The sequence below is a fragment of the Tursiops truncatus genome, chromosome 2 (assembly GCF_011762595.2).
Source record: "Tursiops truncatus isolate mTurTru1 chromosome 2, mTurTru1.mat.Y, whole genome shotgun sequence".
Taxonomy (NCBI): Eukaryota; Metazoa; Chordata; class Mammalia; order Artiodactyla; family Delphinidae; genus Tursiops; species Tursiops truncatus.
In genome coordinates this window covers 27,926,869-27,939,494 of record NC_047035.1, presented here as the reverse complement: position 1 = coordinate 27,939,494, position 12,626 = coordinate 27,926,869, and the positions used below count along the sequence as shown (strand labels likewise).

Genomic DNA, 12,626 nt, shown 5'->3' with positions numbered 1-12,626 from the left:
TCTTTTTAAAATGATGTGTTATATTTGAATGGAATCATTTTTTTTCAAGTTCTTATTACCACATGATTTTAATTTTAATTTCTAGTCACTGAGTGCTGTTTTAGGGTAGGATGGATATTTAGGAACTGTATTAATTATAAACTTATGTCCTGAAATATGAAAATTTGATAGCCATTCTTGGCTTTTGTAGCTATGTTGCCGACGTGCCATGCCTGTGATTGTTTCAAGTTCAAACTTCAACTTTCCAGTGCTCTGGATTTCACAGAGCTCATACGTAAAATCCCCTTTTTCCCCTGAGGCAGTTTGCTCTTTGGTATTAGATCTGATAGACTTCATATTCACTAATCTTTGGTATAACTTTGGAAAGTGCTGGAAGGATTTATATTTTTCTCTGTTGAAGCTAAGAATGGTTTACCTGGAAGCAGCCTCAGATTTATCTAACTATTGATTCTTTCTTTTTGGGATGTTTTATCTTTCATTATAACTAGAAGCAGGTATCTCTACTTGAGGATGTTACTTGTTTCTACATAATCAAATATTTTCTTTGTGAGATGGAGAATAGAATTTGGATTTCTTGATTTACAATCACCCAACTATCTATAGGTATCTACATAATGCTTCCCATTAGTGGCAGTAATAATAAAAGCTAACATTTATTGCACACTTACTATGTACCAGGAACTGTACTAAGTGCTTTGTATGTATTAATTCATGTAATCCTTATACCAGCTATATCCTGAGATGAGAATTTAGGAGTCACTGACAGATTGCAATGCGAAATTACTTTTTGAGTAATTTCTTAGGAATTAGCAGTGTTTTGTGAAAATAAATTAATGGTTAGTTGTTTGTTTGTTTGTTTTTTAATGGTTAGTTTTTGATATATTCCAATGTATTGTTTTTTTTTCATTTTTCAATTCTGGTCTACATTTGTGGATTATGCTGATTGAAATTATAACTGAAGCTTTATGACTAAAAAAGTATAATGAGGAAAAATACCTGTAAGTAAAGATGAAAGATCAGGTGCCTCAGGAAACAAAACAGATTTCTGTGGTCTATAGAAGATACACTCTTAAGAGATTTGACTTTTCCAGATTACTCCTGAAGAAAGTAGTAAATGTGGAAAGTATGCTATAGAACATTTAGCTATTCTCTGTTCACTTTTAAATTATGGACACCTTTAATTTAACACCTACTGTGTGCTGGCACTGTGCTGATAATTTAGCATGTATTATCTCAATCCTCCTATCTCAAATCCCTATCTCAAAGGCCTGCAAAGATAAGCAGTAGTATTCCCACTTCACCAAAGACACTAAGGCTCAGAGAGTACCACTTGGCTACCGGAATTGGTAAACCTAGAATTTGAACCCAGTCTCTAAAATCTATGTTGTTTATGGAGAACACCAAGCTGATTGGTGTTACTAAGCTGCCAAGGTTTCTTTCCTTTCCTTTTTGAAATCTCCTTTTCACCCGTTATTGCTTTGTATAGAAATGCTGGATACAAGGTGCCTCATCATCCTTTTTTTAAAGCTCTTTCTAGGCCACATAATAAAACAAAATATATGAAGTGATGGGTAAGAGTGGTCATAGTTGAATACAAGTCAGTCACGTTGTATTGGGAAAGTCATAGTATGATTTACATGAGGCAGAAAATAATCTTTTTTTATACTTGACCCTTACTTTGTGTCCATTTGGGTCATTATACTTTACAAAATGGTAGGGAGAAAATTGGAAAAGGTCTGAAGAGGTTGTGGTAGATGTTGTATGTGTTTACTGTGGGCATTGTAAGGAAAAGTGAAGGGAATTTGACCAGCGATTTAAAGAAAAACTGGAAGAGTTAACATAATTACTCTTTAGGAGTATGAAGTGTTGTTTTTAAAGGTTTAGACTGACAACTGTTCTCACTGTATGCAGCAGGGGCTGTAAACTAAAATGCCCACAAGAACCAGACAGGTAACTAAAATGAGTGAAAGCGGGCCAGTGTAACTCTACTGGGTTTGGTGAGGGCTGTGGCAAACTGCTTCATCTAAAGCGGGCAGCCACTACTCCACTGAGCCGATTGTTGGCATGTGGGAATGTAGGCCCAGTGTCTGCAGATCTCTTTAAAATTTGAATTTATATGGAAAAATATATTATTTTGCTTTGTAAGTAATGGCAGCTAGCTCAGATTTTAAAACTAATATGGAAGCTAAATTTTAAAAAACCTTTTTATATATTCATATATATCCAAATACATTGATATTTGGCCCATGTGCCACCATTTTGCAACCTCTTATCTAAAGACTATTGAACAAAAAAAAATAGCAAGAGAGATTTTTGTTGGATGAAAGAAAAACATGACAAGTAGGTGAGATATTAAAATAAACTAAAGAGGCAGGTTCTAGAATCGGTCCTTGAAGATCTTCAATAATTTATCATTATTTTATAGGTCGTAGATGACTGATCAGTTAGTTCATAAAGGCAAGAGAGTATTACCCTGGAGATGTTTTATGGGCACTGCAGAGGGTTTGAAAAAAGGTTTTAGTTTCCTTTTTTGTTCTTCAATATTAATTATAGTTATTTAGGAATGGAGAACATATGCCTTATGTACAATGGCAATTTTATTTGTTTACAGAGAACAGAAAGAACAGCTTCAAAAGATGAAAGACTATGGGTCTGAGCCACAGATGCCTGACCATCTACCACCCCAGGATTCGAGATTGCAGAATACATCTTCAAGACCTGGAATGTATCCGGTATGGGAAAATATGTGCCCAGAAAATGAAATGGTTCTTACTTTGTATGTTTGTATGTCATTTGATTTTTTTTTTTGTATTACAATAAGTATAAATTTCCTCTATAAAAAATGTAAATTTTGGAAAAGTAAAAAGCTAATGGTAATGGACCTTTGAAAATATTATGAGTATGGTCGAAAGTGTGACAGAAATGCTTTTTCCCCCAGGGTTTGATAAGTACACCAAGTACACCTGAACTATATATATGGCTTTGTGTTCACAAAATTGTAGAATTTTCCTGGTAATCCTTTTTGTTCAAATAGTCCTGTTTTCCATTTGGACAGTGTAGGGACTCCCTGTGAGCCCTGCTCATGTGAGCTTCGTAGTCTCCCTGCCTTTTCAGGCTACTAGCCTTTAGCTAGGGAAGGGGTTGAACATCATGCCCCAGTTCAGGCAGTGAAGCTACGTTAAAGACTTGTGTGATTAAGCTCTCCCCTTGTTGTTGCTGTTTTCATTTTACCTTTAAGCCAGTGATGGGCTTTAAAAACGTTATCATGCAAATATAAGTGAGAGAGAGAAAAAAACACTGCTGAACCATTTCATCAGATTAACTCTTCATTTCTCAATGTTCCCTTCCATCCTAATCTAACACACAACACTCGGATGTAATTGTTGATGTCGGCAACCACCATGATGTTGACTCCCCAAATCATATCTCTTGGCCTGTGTATGCATCCATCTGCCTACAGGGTTTCTCTCTGGGTGTGTCTCCTGCCAAACTCAACATATTTAAAATGGAGCTCATTACCATCCTCCATGAAAACTTGTTCTTTCTCCTCATTATCACCTAGTCACCCGAACTTGAAACCTGAAGCCAGCCCTAACTCTTTTCTCTGTTCTAACCTTCTGTGTTCAGTCATTCTGTTGATTAATTTTACTATCTTTTTAATATTGTTCAAGTATTCTATCCTCCACTTCCCTACAACCTCAGTTCTAGCCTTTGTCAGTTCTTGCCTAGATTATTTCAGAAACATCCTAATTCATCTCTCTCCATCTCATTCGCCTCTGATCCATTCTTCATTCTGCTTCCAGAGTGATTATTTTTAAAATATTTTTTGAATCAGATTTTGAGTTATAATTTACATATGTTTTAAGCCCACAGTTTGAGTTTCGACAAATGTATACCAAAAGATAAAAAAAATTTCCACTGCCCCCAAAAGTTCTCTCATGCCACTTTGTAGTTAGGACTACCCTACACTCTACTTTAGGCAGCACTGATGTGACTGCTGGCCAAAATAGACATTTTATGTCTTTGTCTTTTTTTTTTTTTTGCCTGCATTGGGTCTTCGTTGCTGTGCACGGGCTTTTTCTAGTTGTGGCGAGTGGGGGCTACTCTTCGTTGCGGTGCACGGGCTTCTCACTGCGGTGACTTCTCCTGTTGCGGAACACAGGCTGTAGTCATGCAGGCTTCAGTAGTTGCAGCACGTGGGCTCAGTAGTTGCGGTACGTGGGCTTCAGTAGTTGTGGCATGTGGGCTCAGTAGCTGTGGCGTCGGGACCTAGGGCACATGGGCCCTAGGGCACAGGCTCAGTAGTTGTGGCTCATGGACTTAGTTGCTCCGTGGCATGTGGGATCTTCCCAGACCAGGGGTTGAACCCACGTCCCCTGCATTGGCAGGTGGATTTTTAACCACTGCACCACCAGGGAAGTCTCCAAAATGGACATTTTAAGACATAAATCTCACCATGTTGTACCTTGGCTTTAGAACGCTTCAGTATTCTTGTGTTCATTTCAGGATAAAATCTAGATTCTTTTGCCTGGCCTTTTATGTTCTTCCTGAGCTGGCCCAAGCTCTGCTTACCATTACTTGCTACTCCCTCTCTTTACTTTCCCTCCACATGGAGCTTCTGACAATTCTATGAGTGTGACTGGCTCTTACTTCATGCCTTTGCATATGCATGTTGTTCTCTAAACCTAGAGTTTCTTTTTTTTTCTCTTCCTATCCTCTCCTCCAACTAGTTAATTGTTTATTTTTTAGAACTCATCTCTGTATCTTCTCTTCCACTTGTGTAAGACAATTGCCCTTGCATGTACGCCTGTAACATCTTATGGGCCTCTGTCAGAACCTTTATCATACTGTATTTGGATTGTCTGTCTTCTTGTCTGTCTTGCCTTCTGTCTTGTCTTGCCTTCTCTCTTATCTTGCCTGTCCTTCATAAGGATAGGAACTACATCTTTTATCTTTGACTCTCTTAGCAAATAGTAGAAGCTGTAGATTATAGATCCACATTTCTGCTTTATTCACTTGATAAATCAATCATAAACATTTTAACATATTGCTACAAGCTTTATATTTTTGATGCACAATTTATTAAAACTATTCCATTTAACAAAGTTAAACCTTTGTTTCTAATCTTTTATTAATACAATGTTAATAAATGTCTTTGTATCAAATTCTTATTTTTTTTTAGTTTTAATATTTTTTATTGAAGTATAGTTGGTTTACAATGTTGTGTTAATTTCTGCTGTACAGCAAAGTGATTCAGTTATACATATATACACATTTTTAATATTCTTTTCCATTGTGGTTTATCCCAGGATATTGAATGCAGTTCTTTGTGCTATATAGTAGGACCTTGTTGTTTACCCATTCTATAGATAAAAGCTTACATCTGCATTCTTTATTTTCTACAAACCACTACCCATTATGCTTCAAATTCTTGTTTTAGATAACTTCTTAAAAGTACTTTTAAAGTCCTATAGTGGTATACTTTAGTTAAAGAACGAGGACATTTTTAATGATTCCTATAATATAGCCAACAGCTCTCTAAAATAGTTATATAACAACTATACTATAGCCTTGCAAGCATCAGCTACTTAATATTTTTGGAAGATATAATATTTTAATAAAATGTTTTAAAATGTTTGGTAGTGGGGCTTCCCTGGTGGTCCAGTGGTTAAGACTCTGCACTCCCAATGCAGGGGGCCCAGGTTTGATCCTTGGTTAGGGAACTAGATCCCTCATGCTGCAACTAAAGATCCCGCACACAGCAACGAAGATCCTGCGTGCCGCAACTAAGACCCGGTGCGGCCAAATAAACATTAAAAAAAATAATAAAATGTTTGGTAGTTTTGATAATTAGTGAACATGAATATTTTCTGATAATTGTTAATTACATTTCTTATAAAAATTCTATTTTATCTATTTGACTCTTAAGGTTTTTCTTACTAATTTATGTTATCCTTAGTATGGTACAGATATTAATCCTTTCTCATGTAAATACTGTAGGAGGTGTTCTGTTTTTCACAAATGTATATATTGCTTTCACTATGTAATATGAAGAAAACACTTTTTATTTGTAGACACAGTCCAGAATTCTTATGACATTTAAAGCATGTCTGATTAGCTGTGCTCCAGATGCAGTAGCTTTGTCATGTATGGGCATTCCCTTAATAAAGTTTAAAGTGCCGTAACCTACAGTTTACCTTACATCATTTACCTAATAGTCATTTGTCTTTAACTCCAGCCTATAGTGGCCTCTTGTTAAATAATATTTCTTACGTATTAGCCACAATGTAATTTTGTTACTCAAAAAGTTTAACACGCAGCCTGTGTATAAATAAATATATAAGTAATGTGTATTGTTGGCTTTCCAAGGTCTAAAGCAGCTGTCAATTTGTCTGTCAATAGAACAAACCAGAAACATAGAACTAAGAGAAATGGGTAAAGAGTGTTCGAATCAGAGATTAAAATTATCTCTGATTGCAAAGATTAAAATAAAATTTAACGATTGGGTTTCAGTATTAAGTAAATAGAACCTATCTGCCAAGAGATTCTACTGTTTCCTTAATATACATTCCTGTTGACATTTGGTGGCTGTCAGAGAGATTACTAAATGTCCCATTTGGTTTCTTTGTTTTGTTGTTTCCCGGTTCTGATGTTGTGTGTTGGTACCAGCCTTGCCACAAACTACTATTGTCAGTCAGACAATTAGGTAGAAGTGAGGGAGCTAGCTAGAGTTTGTTTCTCTCACTGGAAATTCACTATTTTTGTGGAAGAGACAGGTTACCATAGTGGGGAGATAGTTTATAGCAGAGATTCTTAACCAGGTGGTGAACATCAGAATTACAGAAGTTTTGTTTATTTTAAACTAATGCCAGAACCTCACTCACAGAAATTCAGTAGGTTTGAGGTGGGCCTGGGATACTTGTTTCAAATTGGCTAGCACCCTAATTTTTCTGGAAGGAGAAGAAAAAGAGGGTGGTTCATTGCAGGTTCATTGCAGGGAAGAGGAGGTGATAGTGTTGAGGGCATTTTTTTTTTTCCTTTTTTAAACCAACCTAATTGAGGTATAATTTACATAATCTAATTTGCCCATTTTCAGTTTGTAATTCAGTGATTTTTAGTAAATTTACTGAGTTGTCCAACCATCACCATAATCCAGTTGTAGAACATTTTCATCACCCCAGGAAGATCCCTTGTGCCAATTTGCAGTTAATCCTCATTCCTACCCAAGTCCCAGGCAACAGCTAATCTACTTTCTGTCCCTATAGATTTGCCTTTTTGGGCATTTAATTTAAGTGGAATCATACAATATGTGGTCTTTTGTGTCTGGCTTCTTTCACTTAGCATAATATTTTCAAGGTTCATCCATGTTATAGCATGAATCAGTACTTCATTTCTTTTTATTGCCAAGTAACAATCTATTGTATGGCTATACCATATTTTGTTTGTCCATTCACCAGTTGATGGACACTTGGGTTATCGAATAATGCTGTTGCGAATATTTGTGTGCAGGTCTTTGGGGGGGCATGTTTTTCTTGGTTAGAGACCTAGGAATGGAACTGCTGAATTATTTGGTAAATTGAGGTTTAACTTTTTGACAAATTGTTAGACCATTTCCCAAAGTGGAAATTTTACATTCTTACTAGCAGTCTAAGAGTCTTTGTGTTTCTCTACATCCTTGCCATCATTTGTTATTGTCTATTTTATCAATTATAGCTATTCTACTGGATATGAAATGGTACCTCATTGTGGTTTTAATTTTCATTTCCCTCATGACTAATGATGTCGAGTATATTTTCATGGGCTTATTGGCCATTCATATATCTTCTTCGGAAAAATATATGCAAATCTTTTGCCCATATTTTTTTGACTATTTGTCTTATAAGAGATTTTTATATTCTGAATACAAGTCCATTATCAGATAGGTGATATGCACATATTTTCTCCCTAATGGTGTATTTTAAAGTACAAAAAGTTTTGAATTTTGAGTAAGTTCAATATATCAAATTTTTCTTCTGTGGATTGAGAACCAGATTTTAATTTCTACTGATATGTGAAAACATGATGGTATGCTCATTCGTTAAGCCATTTACTCTGTTCTCCAGCCTCCAGGATCCTATAGACCACCCCCTCCTATGGGTAAACCACCAGGTTCAATTGTAAGACCTTCTGCTCCACCAGCAAGATCATCTGTTCCTGTGACCAGGCCGCCTATCCCAATACCGCCACCGCCACCCCCTCCTCCTCCGCCGCCACCTCCTCCTCCAGTGATAAAGCCACAGACTTCAGCTATGGAACAAGAACGCTGGGATGAAGATTCTTTCTATGGCCTCTGGGATACAAATGATGAACAAGGACTGAATTCGGAATTTAAACCTGAAGCTGCAACGATTCCATCTGCTCCAGTGTTACCACCCCCACCTGTTCACCCTTCCATCCCTCCTCCTGGCCCGGTGCCTATGGGTATGCCACCAATGTCCAAACCACCACCAGTGCAGCAGACTGTCGATTATGGCCATGGCCGAGGTGAGTGAAAGTGGCAAATTTGTATTTGGGATTCTAAAGGAATTGTTAGCTTCAGCTTTGGCTTCCTTAAGCTTCACTCTTACAGTGTTTTTATCCCTGATTTTGTTTACCAGACATATCCACTAATAAAGTTGAGCAGATACCCTATGGAGAAAGAATAACTCTGCGTCCAGATCCACTACCTGAAAGATCAACTTTTGAAACAGGTAGGAGTCCCAGAGAGATCAGTATTTTTAAACCTTTTAGGACCCAATTATCATATGATTTCCCTTTTGGTAAGGTTATCTGGGCCTCCCTTTTTTTTTTTTTTAATTTATTTATTTATTTTTGGCTGCATTGGGTCTTCATTGCTGTGTGTGGGCTTTCCCTAGTTGTGGCGAGCAGGGGCTACTCTTCGTTGTGGTGCGCGGGCTTCTTACTGCATTGGCTTCTCTTGTTGCGGAGCACAGGCTCTAGTCACACGGGCTTCAGTAGCTGTGGCACGCAGGCTCAGTAGTTGTAGCTCATGAGCTCTAGAGCACAGGCTCAGTAGTTGTGATGCACAGGCTTAGTTGCTGTGCGGCATGTGGGATCATCCCAGACCAGGGCTCGAACCCGTGTCCCCTGCATTGGTGGGGAGATTCTTAACCACTGTGCCACCAGGGAATTCCCAGAAATAAAGTTTTAATGGAACATAGACACACTCCCATTAGCTATTGTTTACAGCTGCTTTTATGCTAACAAACCAGAGCTGGGGTAGTTGCGACAAAGACTGTATGTCCTATAAAACATTTACCGTCTGTCCCTTTACAGAAAAAGTTTGCTAATCCCTGTTCTAGACACTGGGAATTCAACAAGAGAAAAAAGTTTCTGTGCTTGTGAAATTACATTCTAATGGGAAAACAAAAAGAATAAATGAACAAGATCGTTTCAGACCTTTGAATGTATTATAAAGACAATGAAACATTTGATGTGATGGATAGTGAAGGTGGTTAATTTAGACAGAGTGGTCAGAGGAGGCCCCTATGACAGTGAAGCTGAGAGCTGAATGACAAGGAGTCAACCATGAAGCATCTGCAAACTGACGGTCCCAGTCAGAGGGAACAGCAGGTGGTAGGTCTCAGGAACGGGAAAGTGTGGTTGCATCACAAAGAGATGGGGAAGGTAGTAGGAGGTGAGATCAGAGAGGGAACTAGGGTTAGGCAGGGGCCAGCTCACAGAAGGCCTCTTAGAATGTGGGCCTCCCTTTAATATAGCTAAAAGATTTATTTATAAGTTGAATTTAGGGCAACAGTTTATGCTAGTTCTAAATTTAGATTTGTACATTTCTGCTTTTATTTCAGAAAAAAGGGATATAGTTCTTATTTTATATTGTTTTTATAGAGCATGTAGGCCAACGAGATCGTTATGATAGAGACAGAGATCGTGAGCCTTATTTTGATCGTCAAAGTAATGTCATGGCAGATCATCGAGATTTCAAAAGGGATCGGGAGACACATAGAGATCGAGACCGGGATCGTGGTGTTATTGACTATGACCGGGATCGATTTGACAGAGAACGCCGACCTCGAGACGATAGGTATGCTATGCTATGAGAAATATCTTTGCCAGGTGTGCAAATTACCATATACTTAAGTTCAGCAAATGTCAGTGTAGTTAAAGGAACTTTAGTAAATGATGTATTTTTCTCATGCATGTGTGTGTAATCTGGAGAGGGAAGAGTACCAGTTTTCAGGAAACTAGGTGGTTGAGTTTTGTGAGCTTGAATTCCAGAGAGTTAAATGGGAGCTGGAGATAGCCAGAAAGGAAAGGAAAGAGTATTGTTGACAAAGTTGTAGTCATTGCTTAATTAACAGGCAAACAATTTATTTTTGCAATTTGTGAGTTCTGTGGATATGTGTATGCACGGCAGATCTAAATGGGAAAGCAAAATGAAAATATAAGTATTGACTATGTATAATAAGTACCCATAGAAAAAATTGGGCAGATAATGGTGTTGCATTATAAGAGACCTCCATATGTTTTTCATTTACCAAAGCACTTCCTGTTAAACCTTCTAGGACTCAGTCATATCGAGACAAAAAAGACCATTCCTCATCCAGAAGAGGGGGATTTGATAGGCCATCCTATGATCGGAAGTCTGACCGACCAGCCTATGAAGGACCGTCCATGTTTGGAGGTAGATTAGTGCCTTGTTAACTATAAAGATGCTGAGAACTGAAAGCAACATGAGATGCTTTCCATTGTAGTTATGGATTTAAACTTTCAGAGTAAAATGCACTCACAGATTTCTCAGAGGTGACAATGTTATCACCAAAAATAGCCATGTAATTGATGAAATAAAATGTAAATTGCTTTTTTTACATTTTTAAAGAAATTTTGGAAGCTAGAAACAAAATCGCTTATAATCCCACCACCTACCATACTACAACTATTGTAATTTTGTATATTTCCTGTCATTCTCTCTTCACACACATATTAATGAAGTTGTAATCAAAGTATAAATACAGTTTCTTTGTTGTGCTTGTTCCCATTGATATTGTGTACTATATACATTTTTCCATACATAAACCTATCATATTAATAGCTCTATGATAGTCCATCAAGTGGATGAGATATATGACTCTTATTTTTGGACATTTAGGTTGCTTTTAGTTTTTCACTGTTATAAATTACACTTAAACTAGAAATTCACACCTACTTATACAAACAAGCTTTCCTAAGCTGATGACTTGTTCTCAATATTGTAAAGCAGAAGTTACATACAGACGGACTATAAATCACACTCAGGACTATTCAGGAGTACATGTTATTCTTCTGTGTTCTGTTAACTGTTTTCCTAAGTTTAATACAAACAAGGATGAATTCAGTATTTTTCAGAACATTCTTTTTACCTGAAATCATACCTAAATCTTTTCATTTTCTTGATTTCAATAGATTTACATTATCTTAAACTATCTCTAATTAAGGATAAAAGTAGCCCCCGAATCACCATAAGTTATATTACCTTAGGAGGAGTGGAGAGAGTTAAAATTTTAAATAATTACTGTATAAATAGTAATTTGTTCAACTGCTGGAATCCTAGGAGAACGAAGAACTTACCCAGAGGAGCGAATGCCCCTGCCAGCTCCTTCACTAAGCCACCAGCCACCTCCAGCTCCGCGGGTTGAGAAGAAACCTGAATCTAAGAATGTGGATGATATTTTGAAACCACCTGGCCGAGAGAGCAGACCTGAGAGAGTAAGTCCTATGTAAATGACTAGCTTTCTTGCAAATGAAGCTGATAAGAAATCTTTTTAGTATCCTGAACAGAATTTCTGTACTTTTCAGTGACGTAGTATTTTTTTTTAATTTTTAAGAAAATTTTATTTTATTTTATTAAAGTATAGTTGATTTGCAATGTTGTGTTAATTTCTACTATATAGCAAAGTGATTCAGCTACACGGATATATACATTCTTTTTCATTTTGGTTTAATCACAGGATATTGAATATATATAGTTCCCTGTGCTATACAGTAGGACCTTGTTGTTTATCCATTCTGTATATAATAATTTGCATGTGCTAATCCCAAACTCCCAGTCCATCCTCCCCCACCCTCCCCCTTGGCAACCACAAATCTGTTCTCTGTGTCTGTGAGTCTGTTTCTGTGTCGTAGTTAAGTTCATTTGTGCCATACTTTAGATTCCACATATAAGTGATATCATGGTATTTGTCTTTCTCTTTCTGACTTACTTCACTTAGTATGATAATCTCTAGGTCCATCCATGTTGCTGCAAATGGCATTATTTCATTCTTTTTATGGCTGAGTAGTATTCCATTGTGTATATGTACCACATCTTCTTTATCCATTCATCTGTTGATGGACGACATTTAGGTTGTTTCCACGTGCGACATAGTATTAATATCAGATTAAAGGCATCTCCAGATCATCATAAAATCTCATAAACTGCCTACCCTATAGAATCTAAGAAATTAGAGCTTAATTGCTTGGCAGAAAAAAATGTTGAAAATTTTAGAAAATAATTCATAAGAACTCAATTAATTGCAATTTGAAGAAGGGAAAAGAGCATTTGGTTTTATGGTATGTGGAACTAAAAGAGGGAGAATTAGGAGACTTGATTA

At 37.0% G+C, this 12,626-nt stretch overlaps 1 protein-coding gene across 7 annotated transcripts in view; it reads left to right on the top strand.

Annotated features, from left to right (window-relative positions):
* The window catches only part of YLPM1 (YLP motif containing 1), a 66,533-nt gene that overhangs the window by 33,174 nt on the left and 20,733 nt on the right, over window positions 1–12,626 (top strand). For 6 of the 7 annotated variants that reach the window (XR_012329902.1, XR_012329903.1, XM_019921071.3 and 3 more), the window contains 6 exons: window positions 2,612–2,732; window positions 8,103–8,523; window positions 8,637–8,729; window positions 9,886–10,081; window positions 10,563–10,681; window positions 11,588–11,742. Coding sequence is in view for 5 of the 7 variants with exons in the window: in XM_019921071.3 (XP_019776630.1) it covers window positions 2,612–2,732; window positions 8,103–8,523; window positions 8,637–8,729; window positions 9,886–10,081; window positions 10,563–10,681; window positions 11,588–11,742 (1,105 nt within the window). In the remaining 2 variants the exon portion in view is untranslated. The remainder of the gene's footprint in view (window positions 1–2,611; window positions 2,733–8,102; window positions 8,524–8,636; window positions 8,730–9,885; window positions 10,082–10,562; window positions 10,682–11,587; window positions 11,743–12,626) is intronic. The other variant, XM_019921079.3, reaches the window with a different exon arrangement.